The sequence below is a fragment of the Urocampus carinirostris genome, chromosome 19 (genome assembly GCF_059441175.1).
Source record: "Urocampus carinirostris isolate Australia breed hairy pipefish chromosome 19, RoL_Ucar_1.0, whole genome shotgun sequence".
Lineage (NCBI taxonomy): Eukaryota > Metazoa > Chordata > Actinopteri > Syngnathiformes > Syngnathidae > Urocampus > Urocampus carinirostris.
The window spans coordinates 24,713,814-24,739,465 of NC_142367.1; the positions used below are offsets into that span (position 1 = coordinate 24,713,814).

Below are 25,652 nucleotides of genomic sequence, written 5' to 3' on the forward strand. Positions count from 1 at the left end.
TGTAGTTTTTTTTAAGTCGAGTACCTTCCCGTTTCACAAAATAAGCACAGGAGCGCCCTAGCTTCTCTTTAGCCGTGTTCCCTTGGGATTGCGGGGAGTGAACTAATTATATATGTTGATGTGTTATGAACAAGGTTGGGTAGGGTTACATTAACTTGATTACTTTCAGTTACTTTTGGATGACTCCAATACCAAATATGCTAATAAAAGACAAAATAAACTAAATAGGAATCAAATAATGACTCGCAACACGCGGTAAGCTTTCTCTCCTGGCTTTGATCCCTTTGATCTCCGGCAAAACTAACATCAAATGCGACAGAAACAAAATGAAAATGGAAGGGAGTTCTTCTATTACATTATACCACTTGGAAACACTACCTTCATTTTTGCATAACCCAAAATAAATGTCCATACATGATGCATAATACAGCAACAAATACACATATTTATTCAATGCGTGGTCCATTAAGTCAGACTACCGGGAAACATGGCAACAATTTCAAGCGTTTACAAGCACTTTGTCCCAAATTCAAGCCATTTTCAATCTGTGAAAACACATTAAACTACCAAATTTTTCCAGGATTTCAAGTACCCATACGAACCCTGATTAGAATCAATGCAAAATGAACTCTTAGCAGTTATTATTATCAGGGTTGGGTAGGGTTACTTTAACTTGATTACTTTCAATGACTTTTGGATGACTCCAATACCAAATATGCTCATAAAAGACAAAAGAAACTAAATATGAATCAAATGATGACTCACAACACGTGGTAAGCTTTCTCTCCTGGCTTTGATCTCCGGCAAAACGAACATCAAATGCCACAGAAACAAACTGAAAATAAATCCAAACAGCTTGTCGAGATCATTTTTGCCCTTCCGTGTGTTCCGTTACTCCCCAAGCCTGCACTAAATTCCTATTTAGTTTCTTTTGTCTTTTATGAGCATATTTGGTATTGGAGTCACCCAAAAGTCATTGAAAGTAATCAAGTTAAAGTAACCCTACCCAACCCTGGTTATGAATTGTAGGTTTCTACAGAGTAAGCTGTGGGACAAGGAAAAGCACAGAGGATCAGGAGAGGTGTTTGAATTCAACATGAGGGAGAATGAGTAAAAATGAAGCGCAATACCCATCGGCGGCACACTTCCTTCTTTTGCAAGTTTAACAATAAAATTCATTGTTGTTACCAGTTGTGATTCTATTGTTTAAGATCAAATAATTGTATTAAAGCTAATAGTAGTCATCATAATAAGAAAATATTTGTTATATTGAGAAACTTAAATGGCTAAATAACCAGGATCAATGAAAAGTAAATAACAGTATTTTTCTTTCTCTTCGAAGCTAAGTGCATGTCCTCTTCAGTATAAATCTTCAGAGAACTTTGGCCATTGGATTGTACTTTTGACTCCTAGCTGACTCAAGTAGTCAGGAAACCAGAAAGTAATATATTTGTGAATCCGACTAATGCATATGAAAGTATTTGAGACAATTATCTCTATTTTCAGTTACAGGCAGTTCTTCCAGTTACAATTTACCCCTGAAGCCACCTGTGCTCTTGGGCGTGACCCGTAGGGGGCGATGACGCTTCAAAGGACAATGCCTTACAAGCTGGGGTTATTTTCAAGGGAAGAAGAAATGCCAATGGCAAAGTGAAACCAGCAGAGAGCAGTGTCAGCATCATTTTTGAGCAGACTTGTTCAGAAACATGCCAATAATTTAAAGTTTTACAAGCGCTTCACCCAAAATGTAAACAATTTTCATTCCTTAAAACCACAGCATTCAAATTCTGACATTTTCAAGGATCTCAAGCACCCGTACAAACCCTCAATGAATCAATGACTCAAACAAGCTACCGTTGGCTAATGGCAGGCGCAGGAGATGCAGGGCTAAGCTAACATTAGCATCAGGTTGAATGCAAATTAGTTAGTCATTTGTAGATGCCTCCTTTATAATGAAATCTAAAATGGTATTAGAATAGTCCTTGTTGACGAGATTAATCGGGACAGGATATTTCAAATTCACCTGAACCCACTGAAGTGCTAAAAGCCACAGATACACAATATCAGAAAGGGGTGTATTTACGTTTTTCCAAGGCCAAATTCAAGCGCTTTCAAGGCCAATTTTTCCAGTACCTTCAGAAGAAGAAATCTAACGCCGAACACAATTTTGTTGTTGTTATTGACTTGGATGACTAAAATAAAGCGCCATCTTCCTGCTAGCACAGGGGTGTCAGTCATTTGAACTCGGAGGCCACACGATAGAACAAACGGTCTGTCGGGGGCCGGACGAGTAGATTCAAGAGAAAGAAAAAGAGGGATAAAGAAATAAGAGAAAGAGGGAGGGGAAAGGAGAGAGGGCGGGACAAAGAAAGAAAAAAAGAGAGAGCGTGAGAAACAAAAAAAGAGAAAAAGAGAAGTCGTGAGAGAAGGGGAAAGAAAGGGAGCGGAAGAAAGAAATCCAAAGAGAAATAGAAAGACAGAAGGAGAGAAAAGAGAAAAGAAAGCGCGAAGGGTAGGAAGAGAGAAAGAGAGAAAAGGAAAAAAGGAAGTTTGAGCAAAAGAGGCTCAAAGACAGAGAAAGAGACAAAGAGCAACAAAGGAAGACAAAAAAAGACACGGAGTGAAAGAGACAGAGACAGAGTGGGAGAAAAGGGGTGGAAAAGAAAAAGAGAGAGAGACAGACAGAGAGACAAACAGACAGACACAGAGACACAGAGAGAGAGAAATAAATACAAGTACAGTGTCTTTGAGCGAGGCACCTGGCTTTGGCAACATCAAGTTGACATATTTCAACCTGCAGCTTGTTTTTCTCTTGCGCTTCTCTGAGTGTTGTCTCGCGGGCCGGATTCAATCCCTTAGCGGGCCGGATCTGGCCCGCGGGCCGCCTCTTTGACACCTGTGGTCTATAGAGTGTCTGCCGAGAAACATGGCAATGGCGACGGCTTCCAACATTTTCAAGCACTTCACCCAAAATGTAAATTCTAGCATTCTTAAGGATATCAAGCACCCATACGAACCCCGATCCAAGCTTTCTCGGATTTCCTACCTCGGGAACAAACACAAACCTAATGTTTCCACCCTTGTGCTGCAGCTCGTAACCAGGGTTGGGTAGGGTTACTTTAACTGGATTACTTTCAATGACTTTTGGATGACTCCAATACCAAATATGCTAATAAAAGACTAAAGAAACTAAATAGGAATCAAATGACTCCATTTTGTGCAGGCTTGGGGAGTAACGGAACACATGGAACGGCAAAAAGATGTTTGGATTGATTTTCATTTTGTTTCTGTGGCATTTGATCTTCATTTTGCCGGAGATCAAAGAGATCAAAGCCAGGAGAGAAAGCTTACCGCGTGTTGTGAGTCATCATTTGATTCATATTTAGTTTCTTTTGTCTTTTATTAGCATATTTGATATTGGAGTAATCCAAAAGTCATTGAAAGTAATCAAGTTAAAGTAACCCTACCCGACCCTGCTCGTAACTGGCGAAATCCGACCGCCATCTTTAATCCCGCCGTCGACGTCAAAGAATAGCGGTCGCAATCGCCGGTTCCATCTGCTCCGACGCCGTTTGCCGATTCTGTCTATCGTTAACATCCGGCAAAATCTGACAGGCAATTGCCGGCTCCATCTGTTATTTTGCTCGACCCGAATAAAATTCTTGATCTAGAAGGTCCATCATCATAAAAATGATCACGGTATCCATCTTGTTAACTTCACTCGCTAATCGCTGACATATGTTTGATTGGCGAGTGCTTATTAGTGGCGTTACATTGGGAAGACATGCAAGTGATTAGCATATAGATGAGCGCTGCTGTCGTATCGCCTGTGCGCGCAACTTCATGCCATGAGGCTCTTTAACTCCACCCGGGGGAGTAATAGCCCACATGAAACCTCACCCCCACGTTTGCATATTACCCTATTTTTATACAGTGTGCATTTTATGTAGCACTATTGAAATACTCTATATCAGCACGTTATATTGGTTATTTCTGTATTTTATTTCTTTGATTTTATTATTTTATTTTTCAACACAAGGATACTGCTGGAAGTGTGAATTTCCCTACGGGGATGAAGAAAGTATCTATATATCTTAACATCTCCAAGGTAAAATTTAACATTGTTGCATCGTGGGAAACCATCTTTTTCTCTTTTCAATAACATTGCCGCAAAGGGCTGCAACAATTAATCGACATCGACAAAAAAAACTTAACAAATTCTGTTGTCAACGATTGTCACCAAACACATTTTCCCAACAGAGTGAGACATCTTTCATAATTATAATCTGCTCATAGTCAATGTTTCCTCTAAGCGATCGCGCACTGCCCCGCACACACCCAGCGCACAAGAAAATCTAGCCAGCGCACAAAAATTAGGGCTCGAAATTGCTAAGTAAGAAGCGAATTAAGTCAAAGTTACAGCGCATAAAGGTAAAATGTCGAAGTAGAAGTTGAAAACCGGCTCTTTCGGGTCCCAAACGGCTCTTCAGGTTGTTTTTGCTTCTTTTATCCTTACACAACCAAATATTATGTAAAATTGTGCACAAAATGACTTAAAGGAAGGGGGGGAAATAGAACAAAAAGGAAAAATATACCAAAATGAAAAAGTAGTGAAAGCTGAGAAAAAAAGAAACAAAGAGTAAAAAGAAGGAAAAATTCTGAAAAAAAGAAAAGAAATAAAGGGAAAAAAAGTAAATAGAGATCAAAAAGAAAAAAGTAACAGCTCGGAAAAAATAAACACAATGAGATTTTGTTTTTAAAGGAATTTAAAAAAATAGAAAAAACAGGGAAAAAGAAGAAAAAGTTTGAGTAGCATTCAAATAATTTCCAATTCTATCAAGTGAATCTTGTTGCCAACATTGTACTTCCACTAAAAAATGTGATTAAGTACAGTTCTGTCTCTTACAACCGACTAAATAAGCCCCCAAAAATGTCAATATTATGCGACAAAAAATATCAGGAATAAAAGAAATCTTGTGAAAGAATTGTGAAAACAAATGACGTTTGTAGTCAATTCATTCAAAAGAGAAAAATAATTTTGCATTGCCGGAAACTCAGCAAAATGTAAGGTGATGTCAAGTTTTGGACATGTTTGATAATGACTTAGTTGCCACACTTGGGATTACTGTTGCTCACCGACTGTGTGAACGGTCAGGCCCGTGGAAAATTACAGGGAACATTGCTCATAGTCCCTCATGCGCAATAGCACATCTGTCTGGCGTGCTATTGTAGAGAAATGATGGCGTCAGGATCAAAACTTTGAAAGCTTGGAAGCATTTTAGCCTGGATATGGCAAAGCAGACCTCAGGTAAGCACGAACCTTTACAAAAAAAATACCGTTTGACTCGCCTCGGTAAGATTCAAATAGTGCCGTGAAAAAGTCTTGGTTCCCCTTCCCGATTTACGAGCCTTTTGCATCGATATCACTCACAAAGGTTTCAAATCATCAATCTAATTTTAATATCGCGCAGAAAAAAAACCAAGGGAATACAAAATGCCGTTTTGAAATGTTGATTCCATTTAATAAGGAACCCAAAAATCAAAACCTATTTGGCCCTGTGTGAAAATGTAATTTCCCCTGAACCGAATTGCGAATTGGGCTAACTATGGCAGCGATAACAGAAATCGAACGTTTACGATAATTGGTAATGAGTCTTTTACATCGCTGTGGGGAATTTGGCCCACTCTCCTTTGCAAAATGGTTTCAAATCTACCATATTAGAGAGTTTTCCCGCATAAACTGTTAGTTAAAGGTCACACCACAGCATCTCAATTGAATTTGACTTTGCCACTCCAGAACCTTAATTTCTTTTCTTTCATGTTCTTTGTGTACGCCATACAGCTGCACACCTTTCAAAAATGATTATTTTGACTCCTCAGTGCACAGAACGTTCTTCCAAAATTGTTGAGGATAATCAAGATGCTTTTTGGCAAATACTGTGTTCTTTTGTGACAACGGTGGTTTCGCCAGGGATTTTCAAAACACCGGTTGTTAAAACCCTTTGATTTTCAAACGGTTCCGGTTTTTTTGTGACAGACATTGAGTTGACCACGGAATTTACTTCAAAAACATTTGTTTTATTTACTGTTCTACTTCTGCTAATGAGCATCTTCTTGGTTTAAGATTTTTACCGTAAATTCCATACTATAAGCCGCTACTTTTTTCCCAAACTTTCAACCCTGCGGCTTATTTAGTGATGCGGCCAATTTATGTAATTTTCAGCTGCGCTCGAGTACAAAAGGTAAGATTTAGACCGGTGGAATATATGCGCCGAGGAAGACTGCAACTTCTTGGCTTGTGCATAAATTAAATTAGCGTAAACATACCCACATCATGAAAAATGCAAAAAGAAAGGCACATGACGCAGCTTTCAAGCTAAAAGCAATCGATCAGACGGAGAGGAGGGCACCGAATCAGGAGTGGATAAGAGTTCCAGCGACAGTGACAGCGCGAGTGAGGCTGCGGCAGCGTGGGACGACGTCTATATGACAAAGTTTCTTTCCGACACTGAGGAATTCGACTTTGATGGCTTCAGTTCTAAGGAGGAAGATGAGGACGGTTTACCGTGATTTTTACAAGTACGGTATGTTTTTTTAACAGACCCGTTTACTGTGTTTCCAGCGTGTCACCCCGTCACAGGCACCGTTTGGGACGAAAGTTATATTATTATTATTAAAGTTTTGAAAACTCTCTCTGTGTACCATCTTTCTTTGTAAATATGTGTAACCCATGTATAATATGTATTTGCAACTGTATTTCTTTTGTAATGTATTTATTTGTATTTATTTTAGACACTTATTCTGATATGTTTTGTACAGGCGAATGAAAAAAGAGGGGCGGAACAAACGCGGGGTAACATGAAGTGGGGACCGGTAAAGGTGAGGAACACAGACAGACCTGTTTGTGGACGTGGCAGACAATAGTGGATATATATTTTTCCCACCCTTACCTTTGAAAATACACACTTTTTTCCTTGGATTACTTTCAACGGGACCCGGACTCTGCAGGTCTGCATCAAATCTTAAGTACCTGTATCATTTTCCGTTCATTTTGCCAGCTGTGATTTTTGGACTGTGTACTTTAATGAAGGCTATGCCCTTGCACAATAGTATTGCCTTTTACACGCTGGTTAACTACTGTTAAAAGAAAATAACTCTGAAATTGTTTAATTGATGTTGAAAATGTCAGGAAAAAATGTTAAAACGTCATATCGTCACGTCATATTGTCAAATATAAAAAAATTGTGAATATGCTTGATGGCTGTGTTTTGCTGCTGTTGGTGTCGGTGGATTTGTTCAGACCGAGGACAATCGACTTTGGCCTGGACGGATCTATTGACACTAACAAAGATGTTATATAATGAAATTGTGAATATGTTTGATTTTCGAGAAGGTTTGTTCAAACCTCACTTTGTGTTTGCTGTTAAAAACGTAATATTGGAATATAATATTGTGAATGTGCTTAATTGCTGTTGAGATTGTCATGATTGTTTTCTGTTTTTAGTGTCAATAAATTTGTTCAAACCAAAAAACATTTAGTTTCAATCGCGGGACTTAAAGTCGGGTTTGGGTTAATTTTGTGTTACATTTTTTAATGAGGGCGCATGCGGCTTATGTAAGTACAAAATTTGGTTTTCCTCTTAAAATGTGGTGGGTGCGGCTTATAATCAGGTGCGCTCTATCTACAGTCCGGAATTTACGGTAATACTTGATTTTAATTTAATATTTATTTTATTTCTAAAACTATGGACAGAGGTTTATTTGTGGATTGATGCCTCTACTGACAGAAAACTGTCCCCATTTGGTTTTAGAGAGTACATTATTTTCTTCAATTTTTGTAGCTTATTCTCATTTGCCATATAGTTAAATTGACTTTATTATCAATTTCAGCAAAAATTCATAATTATCCGATATTTCCACTCATCGTTTCTGTGACTGGTCTACCATTAAGAGTCCTTAGTTGCAGCCTTTGTCGCAGACTGTCAAAGTACATTGACACGCACTTATTAACCGCCTGAAAGGCAATGCTTGTTGCTCGCTGACATTTTATGCCGTGAGTCACCGCCTTTTGATGTGTGACTTTGACACACGCCTCATCCAAGGTGTCGCTAAAGCAACACGGTCCGCAAAGTGGTGGTGAAAAGATGTGGAAACGAAATAATCGGTTATAAAAATAGAGTCGAAACCCCAGCGAGCGATAACCTGTGAGTAACTTGAAATGGAATTACCAGACAGTTTCACTTCGAGGTTCACTCACTTTTGCAGCTTGGCAGGGTAGTTTTTTTTTTAAGTGAATCATCATGCCATAAGAAGTACACAAGAGTACTCAACCCATCAGTTTCAGCCAAAGCAATATGAACCCCAGTTTTCGGGTTTTGGAAAGAGGATGCAAGATCCGGTCCAAGAAGAAAATGCTTGTTTTCAGAGTTGAAGATGTCACGAGTTTCTTTCGAAAACGATTGTTTTCAGGCTAGTAGAAGAGGGCAGTAGTTTGCATCAAAGACTATAACATTTGGTTTTAGGATAGAAAAAAAATGACGTGCGTTTCCGTGGTAAAGGCATCCCTAATACTCACTTTAGTGCGTACTGCACAAGGGAGTCTGTCAGTGGTTCTTCACAGAGGATCAATAAAAAAAATCTGAATCCTATCCTATCGTGTTTCTTAAAGGTGTACCGTCATAATAGTGTACGTGCTGGCGCCATCTTCTGGCTGAAATCATCATTGTAGCTCCTTTGGTAGCACGTGCATGTATGTGAAATTCTTAAACCTGCTCGAATAAACTCTTCCTTTTTCATCTTTTGGGGGTTTTCGGTTGGCATTTGGACCTTATTTGAAACACTCATTTCCTTACTTTGACTATTTTCTTCCTTAAAATGAGCAACCTTATTACTTTGCTAATTTTAGGAATTATATTCCAACTAGATTACCAAAGGTATACATACAATGAGCAAAACGGTCAGGCTTTCTAGCAATTTTACTTTTTTTTTTAAGTATACATTTCCTAAGTTTACTTAAGAAACAAGTTTAAATATCTTGCAACTCCAAAAACGACACCTAAATTAAGCTTTTTTCTCTTCAATTAACAATGTTTTATAGGTTTTTGTACCTGGTTTTGAGCGGCCCTGTATAACCTTACTGTCACCGTTTAATGTTCCTCTGGGGCAACTATTTGTAGTCAGGGGCCACACTGGATTCAAATATTTGGCCAAGGGGCCAATTTGGGACACCTATCCAATTGAATCATTTATGAATAAATACACTGTACATGCAAACACCTACAGGTTATATTTATTTTTGGTTTAGAATATTTTTTAAATGCTCACAATTAAAGCAAAACAATATAATAGGTCCCTGTTTGAAGCACGACATATGACATTTTGTTTTGTAGTAATACTGTAGTTGTAATTTTTATGGATTGTTGTAGTATTTCTGCAGTCGGATTTTGTAGTATTTCTGTACTATTTTTTTAATATTTACATAGTGTATTTTTTCATAGTATTTGTTGTATTCTTATAGAATTTCTGCACTATTATTTCCAGAGTGGTATATCTGTAGTATTTTAGTATTATTGTAGTTGTATTTTTGCTGTATTTCAAATGAAAATGTTAATGTGGATTTTTAGGACTTTTGAAAATTGGATTGAACACATTTTAATGTCAATTAGGGCTTTATTTTTAGAATAATGAATTCGATGCCTTTTAAGACTTTCAGGATCCGCGGGAAACCTTTAAGAATGTGTGATTTTTTTAAGGTGTAATTTTGTATTAGTTATGTCATATTTTTGTAGCATTTCTATAGTTGTGTTTTTGTAGTATTTTTGCAAAATCTAGTTTTTTGTAGTATTACTGTTTTAATATTTTTGTACTATTTCTAAAGTATTTCTTTTATATTCAGAATGAAAGTAAAATAGTTTATTTGTTCCCTGTTTTTAAGCACTAATTTGTACATTTGGTTTATAGTAGTAATAATTTTGTAAAAAACATTGGAGCAGTATTTTTGTTGGAGACCCACAAAGGGACAAACTAGCACCCACATTTTTCTTATTACCGTATTTTCTGCACTTAGGGCGCACCTAAAAGCCTTTATTTTTTTTCAAAAGCTGACCATGCGCCTTATATTACAGTGCGCCTTATATATGGATCAATATTAAGTCGCAAAGTCTTGCAACTAACTTGCAGCCGCCGACTAGATTTCCCCCCGAACGCCAAGTAGTCCGCGGTGTATGCTGGGATTTATTTACCGGCGTTTCATTGGCTAACCAATGTGTCAATCATCATTTGAATCGATCACTATTGGCTAAACTTATTCGAAGGTAAAGGGGCGGATCCTTTTTATCATTTACAGGCTGGCATAGGCTTAAGCGGCAAAACAAAGCCTGCAATTGGCCGAAAAAGATGTGTCAATCATCAGTTGAATCGATCACTATTGGCTAAGGTTATTCGGAGGTCAAGAGGCGGATCCTTTTTATCATTTACAGGCTGGCATAGGCTAAAGCGGCAAAACAAAGCCTGCAATTGGCCGAAAAAGATGAATGCGAATAGCAGTTGGGTTGACGGCATAGAGAAAGCATTTTTTACTATTCTGCATTTGTAAATATTTTATTCTCCTGGATTTACTAAACTCACGGATATAAGAGGACCATGGTTGCACATTATTATTGAACACAACGACTTCAGTGAGCTACTCCGGCTATATATTTTCCCTGTATCTTGTTTCAGACTGAATTCGATGTTTCTGTGATAAGCGGTGCAGATAATGGATGGAATGGAGTGTCTATTTTTAAATTAAACTCAATTCCAAGTGTTTATTGTCATATGCACAGTAAAGTTGCGAGCGAAAAAGAAAATAGAAACTAAGGAATGGTTGGCATTTCTTGAATCCCAGGACTTTAACCTTCCGAATGATATTTGGAACGATGCATTTGAGTGACATCGTACGGACACCGCATCCGCACGTGTCTTCGACACGTATTTGCTTCTTTGCAAGCTTTCAGAATGTTAAGGGGGTAATCAGTTGGACTGAACTATCTGACTGTTTTGTCCACGTTCCCATTGTAGCGCCTTATAATCCGGTGCGTCTTATGTATGTCAAATAAAGGACCAAAAACTATTTTTTCGGGGTGCGCCTTATAACCCGGTGCGCCTTATAGTGCGGAAATTACGGTAGTAATACTTTAATTACTTTTATACAAATATACAGTCTTAATATTTTTGTAGCATTTCTATAGTTGTCTTTGTGTAGTATTTCCGCAAAAACTAGTTATTTTTTGTAGTATTAATGTTTTAATAGCTTTGTTCTAATTCTATAGTGATTCCTTTATATTTAGAATGAAAGCAAAATAGTTTATTTGTTCCCTGTTTTTAAGCACTAATTTGGTTTATAGTAGTAGTCATTTTGTAAAAAACATTGGAGCAGTATTTTGTTGGAGACCCACAAAGGGACAAACTAGCACCCACATTTTTCTTATTAGGAATACTTGAATTACTAATATACAAATATACAGTCTATTTTGATCATTTTTGTTTGTCTGGCCTGATGAAAAAGCCTAATCATAGTTTGCCAACCCCTGCTTAGAGGAAAATTAGCTCATAGCTAAATCTGGTCAACACAAATACGGTGCATTGTCCACGTTTAATAATAATAAATCCCCTCCTCAATCTTTTTACCCATCAATAACGATTAGCGTTGCTAGTTAGCATGACATGAAGCAGCAACTAATCCCAAGTTTTTGGGGTATTCTCGGGCACGCTCCACTCGTTCTTATCTCGAAGCCATCCGGCGCACCGGCTTGCGCTCGGCAAAAAAAAGAAATCCAGACTCCGCTTTCTCCTTTTGTGTTGTTTTGATTCATAGTGAGCCTTATTCCTTATCTGCCGCATTCTCAACCATTTGTTTCCAATTCCATTTATTTTCCTGCCTCCCCGCTCTCCGGACCGCGTACGTCGTGTGAAGAAAAAGTAAATAATGAAGAAGGAAACACTGTGGAAGGCCCGAGTCGTATTTAAATGTTACGTTTGGGAATCGTTTGAAAAATTGCAGGAAAGTGTGGAGACGGGGTAGAACTTTTTTTTTTCCTCTGCCATTAAGAACCTAAATATGTGAAAAGAACCATTACCAAAAGATGGCCCAAGTGGGTGGCCGACAACTTTTTCAAGAAAAAAAATCTTTGTATTGTTTGTTTTTTTCAAATAAAACGTTTAATTCCAATTTCGAAATTTTCGTTTCGTTTTGGAAATTTCGGTTCTTTTGGAAATTTGCATACTCGGCAGCCAATCAGAAGCCTGTATCGTATAACTTCCTGCTTACGGACTTTTGAGCGTTATAAGGTCGTGCATTTGCACATCATTCTCCAAAGTAGACGCACAGAGAACACAAGAAAAATAAAGAAGTGGTTAGGAATCGTTAAGATTTGTCAATTTAATAGCGCTCGTACTCGTGATATTGCGGTAAGACGTTTTCCATTGTGTGACGTCATTACGCACGCACCATTTTTCGTTTCGCTATTGTTGATTGCCATGTTGTATCAAATGGAGCCGTGTTCATGTTTGCTTGCTGTTGAGGAATTAATATGCTTAAAGGCCAAGAATCAAGTCAAAACCTCAGACCCAGAAGAAAGATTCAAAAGAAGCGAACAAAATTGATGACGCTGCTAAAAGTAAAAGTGCATTAAAAGCATCGTGGAAAGAGGAGTTCACTTGGCTTGTCACAAACATTGCATGAATGAAGATGAGTAAATACAGGTACATACTGATGGCAGATGGAAAACAACTATGTCATATACATGCAATGAATGTTATAAGTAGATTTATAATAAACTTCATTTTAAAGTGTTGTTCTGTTATAAATATTGATTATCAATCCTTAATACTTTGCAACAATGTGTTTTTTGCGATGAGTTGTCTTGTGAAAAATGGGGCAGGCAACTTTATCGCTGGCCAGGCAACTTTTCCGATAACTTCTTGTCATGGGTTTCAGACACTGCTTTGTGCCGAGTTTTTGCTTAAAAATTGAATATTGGACTGGATTGAGAGATTGGGCTTTTTTCTAGACGACTGATAAAACATTTGTGTCTTTGCAATGTTATATTTGGGCACAGTATATAAAAAATGCATACATAAGTCATTTTGTTTATACATTTTATTTGATAGTTTTAAGCAGATTTTTTTTTCATGATTTGGGTAGCAGCTTGTCATTAGTGGGAATGGTCTTTCCTCAAGTCAGACCAGTTGAGAACTACTGTTCTAAAGAAATACGATTCTGGAACCCTTCTTCAATATATTTCAACCTAAATGATATCCTTTTGCCAATTTAGATGGTGTATTAGTGCGTGCAGCGATTGGTTTTATAGTCTACAGTTTAGTTTCTCTGTGTGTGGCGGTCTTGATTGACAGCTTGTGCAGGAGACGCCCTCAAAAAAAAAAGACAAGCGCACGCACACAAACACACACGAATGCCGCAGACAGATGGTCAATGGCTCTTTTGTTTGTGTGTTTTTGTTGTAGCTCAACAAGCTTAACAACACGCTCTCCTTCTGTACAAACCAACAGCAACATTCCCGAGGACGTTCCTTTTTAAATCCACCGTCGGCGGCACGCGGAATAAATGCCGCATACGGGAAACAAAACAGCTGTGCATCGGGGTCACGGTTTGGATGCGAGCTAATGGCCACCCTGAGGGCAACTGCACAGACAGGGTATATGCATATAAGGCTTGTGGGACATTTTGGGCCGAGATCACACAAATACAGTATTCCCTCGCTGTATTGTAATTTACTCATTGCGGTTTTGCTGCTATTCGCCGTGCATTGCTTTCTGATTGGCTATACAATCGCCCTGCCCTTTTTCTGTCTGCTAAATGAACCTACATTAGGAACGGGAAATCTTTTTCAGTTTCTATTTTTTCCCTAAAAGCCATCATGTCGACAAAACGCTCTGCTCCGACTGTGGGCCAGTGTTCCCTCTAAGCTGCGAGTTTGTTAAGTACCGGCTTCTTCGGCTCGGCTCACTAAAAGGAACCGGCTCTTTCGGGTACTAAACGGCTCTTCAGGTTGTTTTTGCTTCTTTATTCCCGACATGATCAAATATGTAAAATTATGCACAAAATGACTTAAAAGAAAGGGGGAATAGAACAAAAAAGAAAAAAATACCAAAATGAAAAAGGAGTGAAAAGCTGAGAAAAAAGAAACAAAAGAAAGAGGAAAAAAAGAAAAAAGCCAGAAAAAAAAGAAAAAGAAACGTAGGAAAAAAGTCAATAGAGAACAAAAAGAAAAAAGTAACAGCTCGGAAAAAATAAACACAATAAGACTTTTTTAAAAGGAATTTGAAAAAAAGTAGAAAAAAAAACAGGGGAAAAAAGAAAATTTGTGTTGCATTCAAATAATTTCCAATGATATCAAGTGAATCTTGTTGCCAACATTGTACTTCCACTCAAAAATTTGATTAATTACAGTTGTGTATCGTGCAACCGACTCAATAAGCCCCCCAAAATGTTAGTATTATGCGACAAACTATATCAGGAAATGGATATCTTGTGACGTTTGTAGGCCGTACAACCTTTGCAATAGTACATGAGTCAATTCATTCAAAAGAGAAAAATAATTTTGCATTGCCGGAAACTCAGCAAAATGTAACTTGATGTCAAGTTTTGGACATGTTTGATAATTATCTTGCCACACTTGGGATTACGGTTGCTAACTGTTGTTTCAAGCGTTGCTCACCGACTTTGTGTGAACGCTCAGACCCGTAAGGAAAATGACAGGGAACATTGCTGTTGGCAGGCCCAAAAGGGAGAGGGACATGCTGTCTATTGCCAATAAAGTTAGACTTCTCAACACGCTAAAGGAAGGTTGAAGCAGTTTTCTATGGCATCCACATGATGGGAAAAAATATCCCTGAGGTAAGGTAGATAGTTTTGAAACGTTCAGAAATAATCTTTGATTATTATTTTAATACAGCCTGGATTTTTCCAGTTTTGCTGTGAGAGTCCATGTCTTGCAAGCGTAGAGAAGGATGGAAGAAACCAGCATTTGCATGAGTCTGATCTTTGGTTTCTCGGCTATGTTCTTGTCCCTCCAGATGGGCTTAAGTCTGGCAAGTGTGGCTGTGGTTTGTGGTGATACTTAGGGGATTGTCGGTCATTACTTTTGCTTTTCTTTGTGCCGATTTCTATCCCATACAGAATTGAAGCTTTGTCCAGGAAATTGACCGGGGCCTCGAGTTCCTGTTAGTCTCCGGCCAATCCGACAGTATCATCAGCAAAATGGAGGTTAGTGATGTGTCTCCCAATAATGACTGTACCTTCATGTTGCTCCAGCGCTTCAGAAATGGTCCTCTCCAGGAAGATGTTGAATTAAGTTGGATAGAGAACGTAAGCTTGTCTCAAACACTGTGGTTCGAAACCACGCGCCAATTATACCATGTAACTATCGTTGCACTACCAAAAATAATTGCATAATTCACTTTATTGGGCCAAATTTCCATTTAAGTCAGGTTCCCATAGAAAACTGCTTTTTCTGCACAAGTGCCCTAGTTGGTCAACCAATCATTATTTTGTAAAACCAAGCAATAGTGCAATGTAGTGGGCATTTTAAAAATATAATTTGAAAGTACAGAAGGTATTTGTAAACAAAAAAAAAAAAAAAAAAAAGAGTACAATTACTTTTATTAGTTTGGAATGTTTTTGTCGTTCACATGAAGGCAACAAAATGTCCTTCAAGTGGATCATTTAGCAGAGCAGATTATTTTTAATTAAAATGATAATATTTGAAATATCATAGTTATCTGAAAAAAACCTTTATAAAGTACAGTACTTTTCTTTGTTTATTGATAGAGCCTGTAAATTGGATTCGTTCTGTAGTAGTATTTGATAATGAAATCAATTTTTCAACATAACAGGTTTTGATGATCGCAGGACCTCTTTGAAACGAAAACCGCAAAAAAAAGAGGGTTTCCTGTACTTGAACCAAAACAGAGGTCTTACCTGCAATAATAGGAGCCAGGCGAAAGATATCCGAAAGGCGGCTGTTGACCGGCTCGTAGGGGGAACGTTCCAGTAAATCGTTACCTGAAGGTGACATGTTGAATTCAGCTCACATTTCATGCCAAAAAGAAAAATAACATTGGAGTTTGTTGTACCCTGCAAACTCTGATAGATGCTCCAAAAGATGCGCAGGCAATTCTTCTCCTTCTTCATCCCCCTCCTGCATCTGCAGCGGTTGAGCGGGTTCTGCTTCATGGCCTCCATGGCGCTGCGGCACTCGCCCTGAGCCTCCGGAGCGGTTACGGTGTTGGGCCCGCTCCGCCGGCCCGCCACGCACTGCCTCATGGTACGGTATTTGGTGCTGCAGGTGGCCTCCTTCAGGCACTGCTCACTGGCTATAAAGGTGTTCCCAAACGGGTTTTTTTTTTCAATTAAGTAGTATTGGGGAAAAAAATGATGTCACATAAAGCAGTGAAGTCCTGCAGGGAAATGCTTCACACACACATAGCAGTGTTCTCGTTTGCCCGCGTCCCTGCGTCCTAGACGCATTATTTGTGCTGGGGACGCAACTTTTTTGACACGAAATTGTCATTATCATTTTTTAACAAAGATTTACCGCACTCCAAACTTTTCGTGAGGCAGATCCGCCATTGTTGTTTTGTACAGGGTGTGTAGTGAAATTCCTTTTTTTTTAGAGAACCGGCTTTTTCGGCTCAACTCATCAAAGAGAGCCGGCTCTCCAACGGCTCACTTGCTTTGATGCATTATATTACGAATGATGATGTATAAAGAAGTTAAGAAAAAAAGGAAGTATAAAAGGAGAAAATGAAAAAAAAAAAAAGGTTTGTGGTGATCCCTTTTAATCAGTATATTACCAACAATAATTTAATGCAGAAAATGAATTTATAATTTGAATATCAAAATGCATTATTCTACTTTATTATATTTCTATGTATTTTTTCCTTCTACAGTGAAGGTCCAAGCGACTTCATTTTTGAACTTTTTTTTATAATAAACCTCATTCATGTCGAGCAACTCAACAACAAAATGTTCATTAACAATATATGTGATATAAGGAAACATGTTCAATATAACATGTTAAACGACATAAATAAACATGTTTGAAAAAAAAAGAAGATTTTTTTTTTGTATTTTGTAAGGGAAAATACGACAGTTTGTAAATGCATGGAGCACACTAAATTTTGGGGACCCGTAGATCTCTGTTGGGACCCATAAATTTTTGAGCATACTAGTCCCTGGGACCGATCACTTTTCACAGGTAAAATGAACACTGACATAGGGACTTCAAGATGATTCATTTCCTTGACTATGGCATCATGTAAACATAAAAATGTATTACATAGTGGGTGGGTGCAATAAAACGTTGGGATGGAAATCATGCTCTAAATACAAAATATATGTACATAATATTTGAGTAGTTTTTATCATGAATTGTTCTGTGTTACTTTGTCAAGGTTTGTGCTTATGCAACACGTAAAATAAAGTGCCAATTAATTTGTATTTAAAAACAATATTTTTTTCCATAGTTTTTGGACTCGGGCGGTTTCTTTTTTAGCAGATTTTCACCTGCCTTTGAAATAACTTTCACGTAGATACGGGATTTATCTGATTCCTAGTACTGAAGGGGACTTTCAACTTTGGGGATATTTGGTGCTATGAGATACTTTTGCACCGCAGCCAGTGCATTTGTGGTTCTTGGTTGATGAACGGTGGTATAAAAAAAGTTGCCACAATTTGGGTCTTAATTAAGGAGAATCCATAGAGCTTCTTTGCACTTTTATTTTAAACTAAAGTACTCTCAAACCTAGCGAATCATTTTCTGAAATAGTCACATGGTACACCGAAAAAGCGCATCAATGCAATTATGTAGTGTTCCTCGCCACAATTATGCTGCAAAACACTCCACACGCCGGAGGACTCAAAATTTAGTCTCAAAGTTGACCTATCTGGCTTTCCTGTATTGCTCTGTTGTCATTGAAGGAACTTTCTAAATGGCCAATCTCATCGAGACAACAGACAGTGATTGCAGTCATTGCAGTGACTACGTGGCCGCTCATTTCTGCCTGGAAAAATCAGAACTTTGCTTACCCTGTCTCCGCTTCCTTTAAGTAAGCAATTTTCGTTCATGTATTTTCGCCATGTATGTCACAGTTTGTATCATTTTTTGTTGGCTCCCAGTCAGCGTTGGGCTGCCGAGGGCTTTCTGGTTTTGTTTGCTCCTGGTTGGCTGCCCACCATCTGTTGTTTAGAGGCCGTTTTACCATGTCAGCTTTGCCATCACCTCTATTGTTGGTTCTCGGTCACCCTGGCTGCTCACTGCATGTTTTTTGATCGGTAGCCTGGCATTAACGCCTGTTTTGCCTTGCTCCTGGGTTTTCCCAGCCGGCTTCACATTTGTCACCACTGCTGTTGTTGCTTTTCACGGTTGGTTCCTGATTAGCTTGGCTGCTCACTGAGTGTTTTGTGATCGACCAACCTACAGGTTTTCTGCCAAGGCTGCGAATTGCATCACAACACCTAGACACTCTCCACAAAATTACAAAAACTTAAAACGCTTAAAACACTTGGAACCTCTCTGGCTAATTAATACGTAATACATAGCCAGGGTTGGGTAGGGTTACTTTAACTTGATTACTTTCAATTACTTTTCGATTACTCCAATACAATGTTCCCTCTAATTTTCCACGGGTCTGAGCGTTCACACAAAGTCGGTGAGCAACGCTTGAAACAACAGTGAGCAACCATAATCCCAAGTGTGGCAAGATAATTAATTATCAAACATGTCCAAAACTTGACATCAAGTTACATTTTGCTGAGTTTCCGGCAATGCAAAATGATTTTTCTCTTTTGAATGAATTGACTCGTGTACTATTGCAAAGCTTGTACGGCCTACAAACGTCGTTTGTTCTTACAATTCTTTCACAAGATATCCATTTCTTTTTATTTCCTGATATAATTTGTCGCATAATATTAACAATTATGGGGGCTTATTGAGTCGGTTGCAAGATACAGAACTGTACTTAATCACATTTTTTAGTGGAAGTACAATGTTGGCAACAAGATTCACTTGATATCATTGGAAATTATTTGAATGCAGCACAAACTTTTCCTTCTTTTTTTTTCTACTTTTTTTTAATTTCCTTTAAAAAAAAATCTCATTGAGTTTATTTTTTCCGAGCTGTGCTGTTACTTTTTTCTTTTTGTTCTCTATTTACTTTTTTCCTACATTTCTTTTTCTTTTTTTCTGGCTTTTTTCTAAATGTTTCCTTCTTTTTTTCCTCTTTCTTTTGTTTCTTTTTTTCTCGGCTTTTCACTACTTTTTCATTTTGGTATTTTTTTCTTTTTTGTTCTATTCCCCCATTCCTTTAAGTCATTTTGTGCATAATTTTACATCATATTTGGTCATGTTGGGATTAAAGAAGCAAAAACAACCTGAAGAGCCGTTTAGGACCCGAAAGAGACGGTTCCTTGTAGTGAGCCGAGCCGAAGCAGCCGGTTCTCGACAAACTCTACTGACCTTACTTTTCAACTTCGTTCGACATTGACTTCAAAATACCGCATTTAGGACACAACGTCAGGGGAACCCGAATATTTTGACCTTCATGCACTGTAACTTTGACTTAAGTCGCTTCTTAATTAGTCATTTTGAGCCCTCATTTTTGTGCGCTGGCTAGATTTTCTTGTGCGCTGAGAATGTGCGAGCAGTGCGCAATTGCGCACATGCGCAGCTTAGAGGGAACACTGCTCCAATACCAAATATGCTAATAAAAGACAAAAGAAACTAAATATGAATCAAATGATGACTCACAACACGTGGTAAGCTTTCTTTCCTGGCTTTGATCTCCGGCAAAACGAACAGAAAATGCGACAGAAACAAAATGAAAATCAATCCAAACAGCTTGCCAACATCATTTTTGCCGTTCCATGTATTCCGTTACTCCCCAAGCCTTCACAAAATGTACTAATTTTATTCATATTTAGTTTATTTTGTCTTTTATTAGCATATTTGGTATTAGAGTAATCCAAAAGTCATTGAAAGTAATCCAGTTAAATTAACCCTACTCAACCCTGTACATAGCGACTGGCTTGCCAAGATGCTAGTGTTCCTCCGATGACGGCACAGCTCGGATGACAAAGACATGCTGCCTACAAAATGATTCATCTTGGAGAATGATCGGAATACACCGACTGAATACAGAGAGATTTTATGCAAAATATGTACTATTTCCTCACATGAAGAATTTAGGATTACCTTTCACGCAGTCCAAACGCGCGGCGGGGGTCCCAGAAGCACCGCCGACCCCCTTCAGGGCAGACGCCAAGTCTGCGAGTCAACGGGGAGATTCGCTCTCATTATTACGCACTTCAAAAAAAGAAGATCCCACAGAGTATTGGACTTACCTGGAAATGAAAGCAAGATGGTTAAAGTCGTGAGAATCATCGTGGTTATGTAGTGTTCGATTTAAAGTGGCGCTCCGGGGATTAGATCGAAATCGTCACCACGCGCGCGCATCCTTTTGCCCCGCAAGATGCGCGCAAAATAGGAATCCGCTCCGGCCGTTTCGGACGAACCATTCCCCGCGTCACTTTACAACCGTGCGAGTACACGGACACGCAAACAAACGACTTTTAAGAAGAAGACACTTTTATTGAAAAACTCGATTTTCAAAGCGAGATCGGACTCCCCCTGCGCAAAAAGTTGAACGCTCCAACCTTTGTGCTTTGTGTCTCCTGTGATCCAAAGAGAGTTTAAATCCAGAATGGAAACGAAAATGATATTGCGATGACGATGATAAATCCTGTATGATGGAGGATACGGACGCTCCTCGGTTCTCTTGGCTGGAAAAGAACAAGTGTGCCCTGCTCGGGGTGAAGGGGAGAGAGGCGAGGGGCGTGACGTCGCATGCTCGCCCACCGTCATCAAGTTAATGAAATACGCCCTCCCTTTCCAAACTACTAACTAGGTCACCTAGTTAAGGACACGAAATTAGCTACACCCAATTTATTTGAAATTAGCTAAAATGCGCAAAAGCTAGCTAAAAATGTTTCCGTTTTACACGAGCTAACCAAAATTTTATCGGCAATATGTTCCATTTTCCCCTTCTCCACGTTCTCCTTCACCTAAACGCAAAGACTAAATATTAATACTAATTTATACCAATATGTATTTTGTTGAGAATGAGTTAGGCAAGAAATTCCAAACAATTTTATCTCTCTTTTAAGGGAGCCATTTTAAGTGTACCTGTCCAGTGTCCACAGAAGATGACGTCACGTCCGGTCAGATCGCAATTACCGGTAATCAAGGCTCAGCTTGCCAATTATTATAATTTTTATCATATTTTTAAAAAAAATTGATAATAATTCCTTAAAACTATTCCGCAGAAATGTTGCCTTATCATTTTAACGCAATAACTAAAAAAAAAAAAAAAAAAAAAAACGAAAAATAAAACGAGAATTTTCACATTCCTTTACCAATTTAACTTCCGGTTGCGTTTCTAGAGCAAACAAACAAACTCATTTAAGTTTCTAAGGGCCACGTGGTAGAAAAATCGAGATTAAGAGAAAAAGAAGAGGGAAGAGAGCGAAAGTATGAGTGACAAAAAGAGGGCGTGAGGAAAGGGAGAAAAACAGAAAAACAGAAAAAGAGAGAGGGAGAGAGAGCGAGAGAGAAAGAAAGACAAAAAGAGAGAGAGAGAAAGAGAAAGAAAAAGAGAGAGAGAGAGAGAGAGAGAGAAAAAGAAAGAGAGAGAGAAAGAGAAAAAGAGAGAGAGAGAGAGAGAAAAAAAAGAGAGAAAGAGAGAGAGAGAGAGAGAGAGAGAGAAAGAGAAAGAGAAAAAGAGAAAGAGCGAGGGGGAGAGAAAGGTCTTGGTAGGATCTTTGTCCTACTTTGAGCTACTTTATCGCAGACCTGCCTGGTGTGTTCATGGGACCTCTTGGTTGCTTCTCTGATTAGTTTGGTCCTTGTTTGGGCTAAAAGTTTAGAGGGACAGACAGATCTCTGTAGGATTCCTGTCCTACTTTGAGCTACTTTATCACAGACCTGCCTGGTGTGTTCATGGGAGCTCTTGGTTGCTTCTTTGATTAGTTTTCTCCTCCTTTGGGCTAAAAGTTTAGAGGGACAGACAGGTCTCGGTAGGATCTCTGTCCTACTTTGAGCTACTTTATCACAGACCTGCCTGGTGTGTTCGTGGGAGCTCTTGGTTGCTTCTCTGATTAGTTTTCTCCTTGTTTGGGCTAAAATGTTAGAGGGACAGACAGCTCTTGGTAGGATTGCAGTGGTTTCATGCTATCATTGCTCGCACAGTACTCTGGGAGCAGTGTAAATATTGGGATATCTTCTTGTATCCCATTTTTGATTTTAGCATTTCCACAACTTTATCACAGGGATCGTGTTCTGGAGCGGGGGGACAATATTTTAACTCGGCACTGTACAAAAAAAAAATCGTAGACCCCAGGGCGGACCGGCAGTTTAGCGTCCCACTTAAGCAAATCCATATCGAAAAATAAATACGAGCTAAAGCTTTCCCATTCGTTGCCTGAACGCGCCGATCGTAAACCGGGACGAGATGGGATCGATGGCGGCGTGTTACGAAAAGGGCGCGGTCGTAAACACCGCGTTAAAAGAAAATCCATCCGGCAAACGTAATATCGAAGAATAGGAACCGGATTTACGAACAAACTGTGAAACACCTCATCTCGAATATTCATATTTTTGTCTCTGTAGTTGTGGGGTCTAAAAGAGACCACTGAAGTGTGGGAGAGCTAAAAAATATTGGCTAACCGTAGAGCAGGGGTGTCAAACTCATTTTAACTCGGGGGGGGGGGGCACACGAGAGAACAAACATTCTGTCGGGGGCCGGACTAGTAGATTCAAGAGAAAGAAAAAGAGAGATAAAGAAATAAAAGAAAGAGGGAAGGAAAAGGAGAGAGGACAGGACAAAGAGAGGGAGAGAGCGTGAGAAACAAAAGATAAAAAGTCGTGAGAGAGGGGGAAAAAAAAGGAGAGGAAGAAAGAAATCCAAAGAGAAAGAGAAAGGCAGAAGGGGAGAAAAGAAAGCACGAAGGGTAGGAAGAGAGAAAATAGAGAAAAGGAAAAAAGGAAGTTAGAGCAAAAGAGGTTAAAAGACACAGAGAAAGACAAAGAGCAGGGTGGAGAGAGAGAGAGAGAGAGAGAGAGAGAGAGAGAGAGAAAAAGAAAAAGAGAGAAAGAAAAAGAAAAAGAGAGAAAGAAAAAGAAAAAGAGAAAGAAAAAGAAAAAGAGAGAAAGAAAAAGAAAGAGAAAGAAAGAAAAAGAAAGAGAAAGAAAAAGAAAGAGAGAGAATCAGTAAAAGCACCAAATATTTTCCAACGCCTTCGTTATGTGTATTTGTTTGGCCCCTGATTACAATAACTCTAGAAGGGCTGCACAAACTTATGACACCAGCGGATTTCTTCTTGGCTCTTGGGATCACGAGTAGAGGAGCATTTTCAGAGCAAAGGCTCCGAGCGGGAACATAGGGGGAAATTAGTTTATTTTTAGTCTTATTTGCAATAAAGCATGCAGTAGTTTACTACTGCTTCCTTTCAGTGGTCAGCTGAGAAACCAAATTCGTCCATAGAACGCTGTTTTTAGATACTAATTTTACAGGAAATATATTAGATCATTTATTTTTGATGAAGCCATTTTAAGATGCACTACCAAAAAAAATATTAGGAAAAAAATAAAAATGACCACCCGACCAATATAAAGAGCTTGAGTAATATAGAAGCCACTCCCCCTAGACTCTGAGGCCCTCTAGAGGAGAGGAATGGTATGACAAATCTTGAAATATTTGCACATAATTTTATTTACTTTTTTCTGGAAAAAGAAGATGAAAAATGTATCATGGAAGTATGTCCAGGCTCAAAAAATGTTAATGGGACCGTGTCATATCTGGCCACTAGATGTCACTGTGTTGCTCAGCGCAACCCCAAACAAATGTTCCAGAGCACAAGGAAGAATAAAAACAGCTTTAAGTGATCAAACTGCATTTTTTTCTTCTCGTTTTTTTGGCCAGCCTTTTGACAAGAAGAATGGAAAATAAGAACAGAGAAAAAATAGGGGGGAAAAGAAAATGAATACAAGGGAAGAAAAATAGAAAAAGGTAAAAGGAAAAACAAGAAGAGGAAAAATAAGGACATAAGAAAAAGAAAAGCTAGAAGAAAAAAATGGGTAAAAGAAAGAAAAGAAAAAGATAGAAGGAAATAAGAAAGAGAAAAGAAACTAGAAGAAAAACATGGGTAAAAGAAAAGAAAAATAGAAGGAAATGGGAAAAAGAAAAGGTAGAAGAAAAAATGGGTATAAGAAAGAAAATAAAAAAATAGAAGGACATAAGAAAAAGAAAAGAAGCTAGAAGAAAAAAATTGGACAAAAAGAAAAAAATGGACATAAGAAAAAGAAAAGCTAGAAGAAAAAAATGGGTAAAAGAAAGAAAAGGAAAAATAGATGGACATAAGAAAAGAAGCTAGAAGAAATAGGTAAAAGAAAGAAAAGAAAAAATAGAAGGACATAAGAAAAAGAAAAAAAAAGCTAGAAGAAAAAAGTGGGTAAAAGAAAAAAGAAAAAATTGGACATAAGAAAAAGAAAAGCTAGAAGAAAAAGATGGATAAAAGAAAAAATTGGACATAAGAAAAAGAAAAGCTAGAAGAAAAAAAATAGGTAAAAGAAAGAAAAGAAAAAATAGAAGGACATAAGCAAAAGAAAAGAAGCTAGAAGAAAATAGTGGGTAAAAGAAAAGAAAAAATAGAAGAACATAAGAAAAGAAACGAGCAAAAAATAATGGGTAAAAGGGTTAAAAGAAAAAGAAAAAATTGGACATAAGAAAAAGAAAAGCTAGAAGAAAAAAAATAGGTAAAAGAAAGAAAAGAAAAAATAGAAGGACATAAGAAAAAGAAAAGAAGCTAGAAGAAAAAAGTGGGGAAAAGACAGAAAATAAAAAGTAGAAGGACATAAGAAAAGAAGCCAGAAAAAACGGGGAAAAGAAAAGAAAAAGTACAACGACATGAGAAAAAGAAAAGAAGATAGAAGAAAAAATGGGCAGAAGAAAAGAAAAAATAGAAAAAGATGGGCGAAAGAGGAGAAGCGAAAAATAAGAATAAAAGGGAAAAAAAATGGTGGGGTAACTGTATCAACAACATAACATGACAAACAATCATGTAAAAAGTAAGAAAATAAGCTAGAATAAAAAGAAAGAACAGAAAAAGGAAAATAGGAAAACAAAGGGACAAGAAAAAAAACCTCCAAAACGTAAAAAAAAATGAGAAAAAAACGAATAACAGAGGAAAACAAGACAAGTTTTTTGTTTTTATGGGGTAGCCTCAAGTTACACAACATAAATTCCCATTTTTGGACCCTTTAAGATATAAATATATGATATCAATTCATATATGATTATCCAAATCAATGTTTTTCACCACTCCAAAGGCGCTAAACACACTGTACCTTTAAGAAACACTGCTCCGGTCATCCATCACCTTCTCCAGTCTTTTATTTCATTTCAATTTTTTTTGCACAAAGGACAAAATGGAAAGCCGAGACGGCATCCAATTTGTCCCCCTACTCCTGGGGTGACAAACTCATTTTAACTGGGGGGGCCACACGATTGAACAAGCATTCTGTCGGGGGCCGGACTAG

At 38.2% G+C, this 25,652-nt stretch overlaps 1 protein-coding gene across 4 annotated transcripts in view; it reads right to left on the reverse strand.

Moving 5' to 3' along the window:
* Window positions 1–25,652, reverse strand: part of gfra1b (gdnf family receptor alpha 1b) — a 64,287-nt gene that overhangs the window by 10,712 nt on the left and 27,923 nt on the right. Inside the window, exons 1-4 of one of the 4 annotated variants that reach the window (XM_088323686.1) lie at window positions 21,243–21,288; window positions 20,253–20,363; window positions 16,135–16,374; window positions 15,980–16,063 (exon numbers count right to left, since the gene is read on the reverse strand). In XM_088323686.1, coding sequence (XP_088179812.1) covers window positions 15,980–16,063; window positions 16,135–16,324 — 274 coding nt within the window. In that variant the 5' untranslated portion in view covers window positions 16,325–16,374; window positions 20,253–20,363; window positions 21,243–21,288. The other 3 variants (XM_088323684.1, XM_088323687.1, XM_088323685.1) reach the window with 3 other exon arrangements.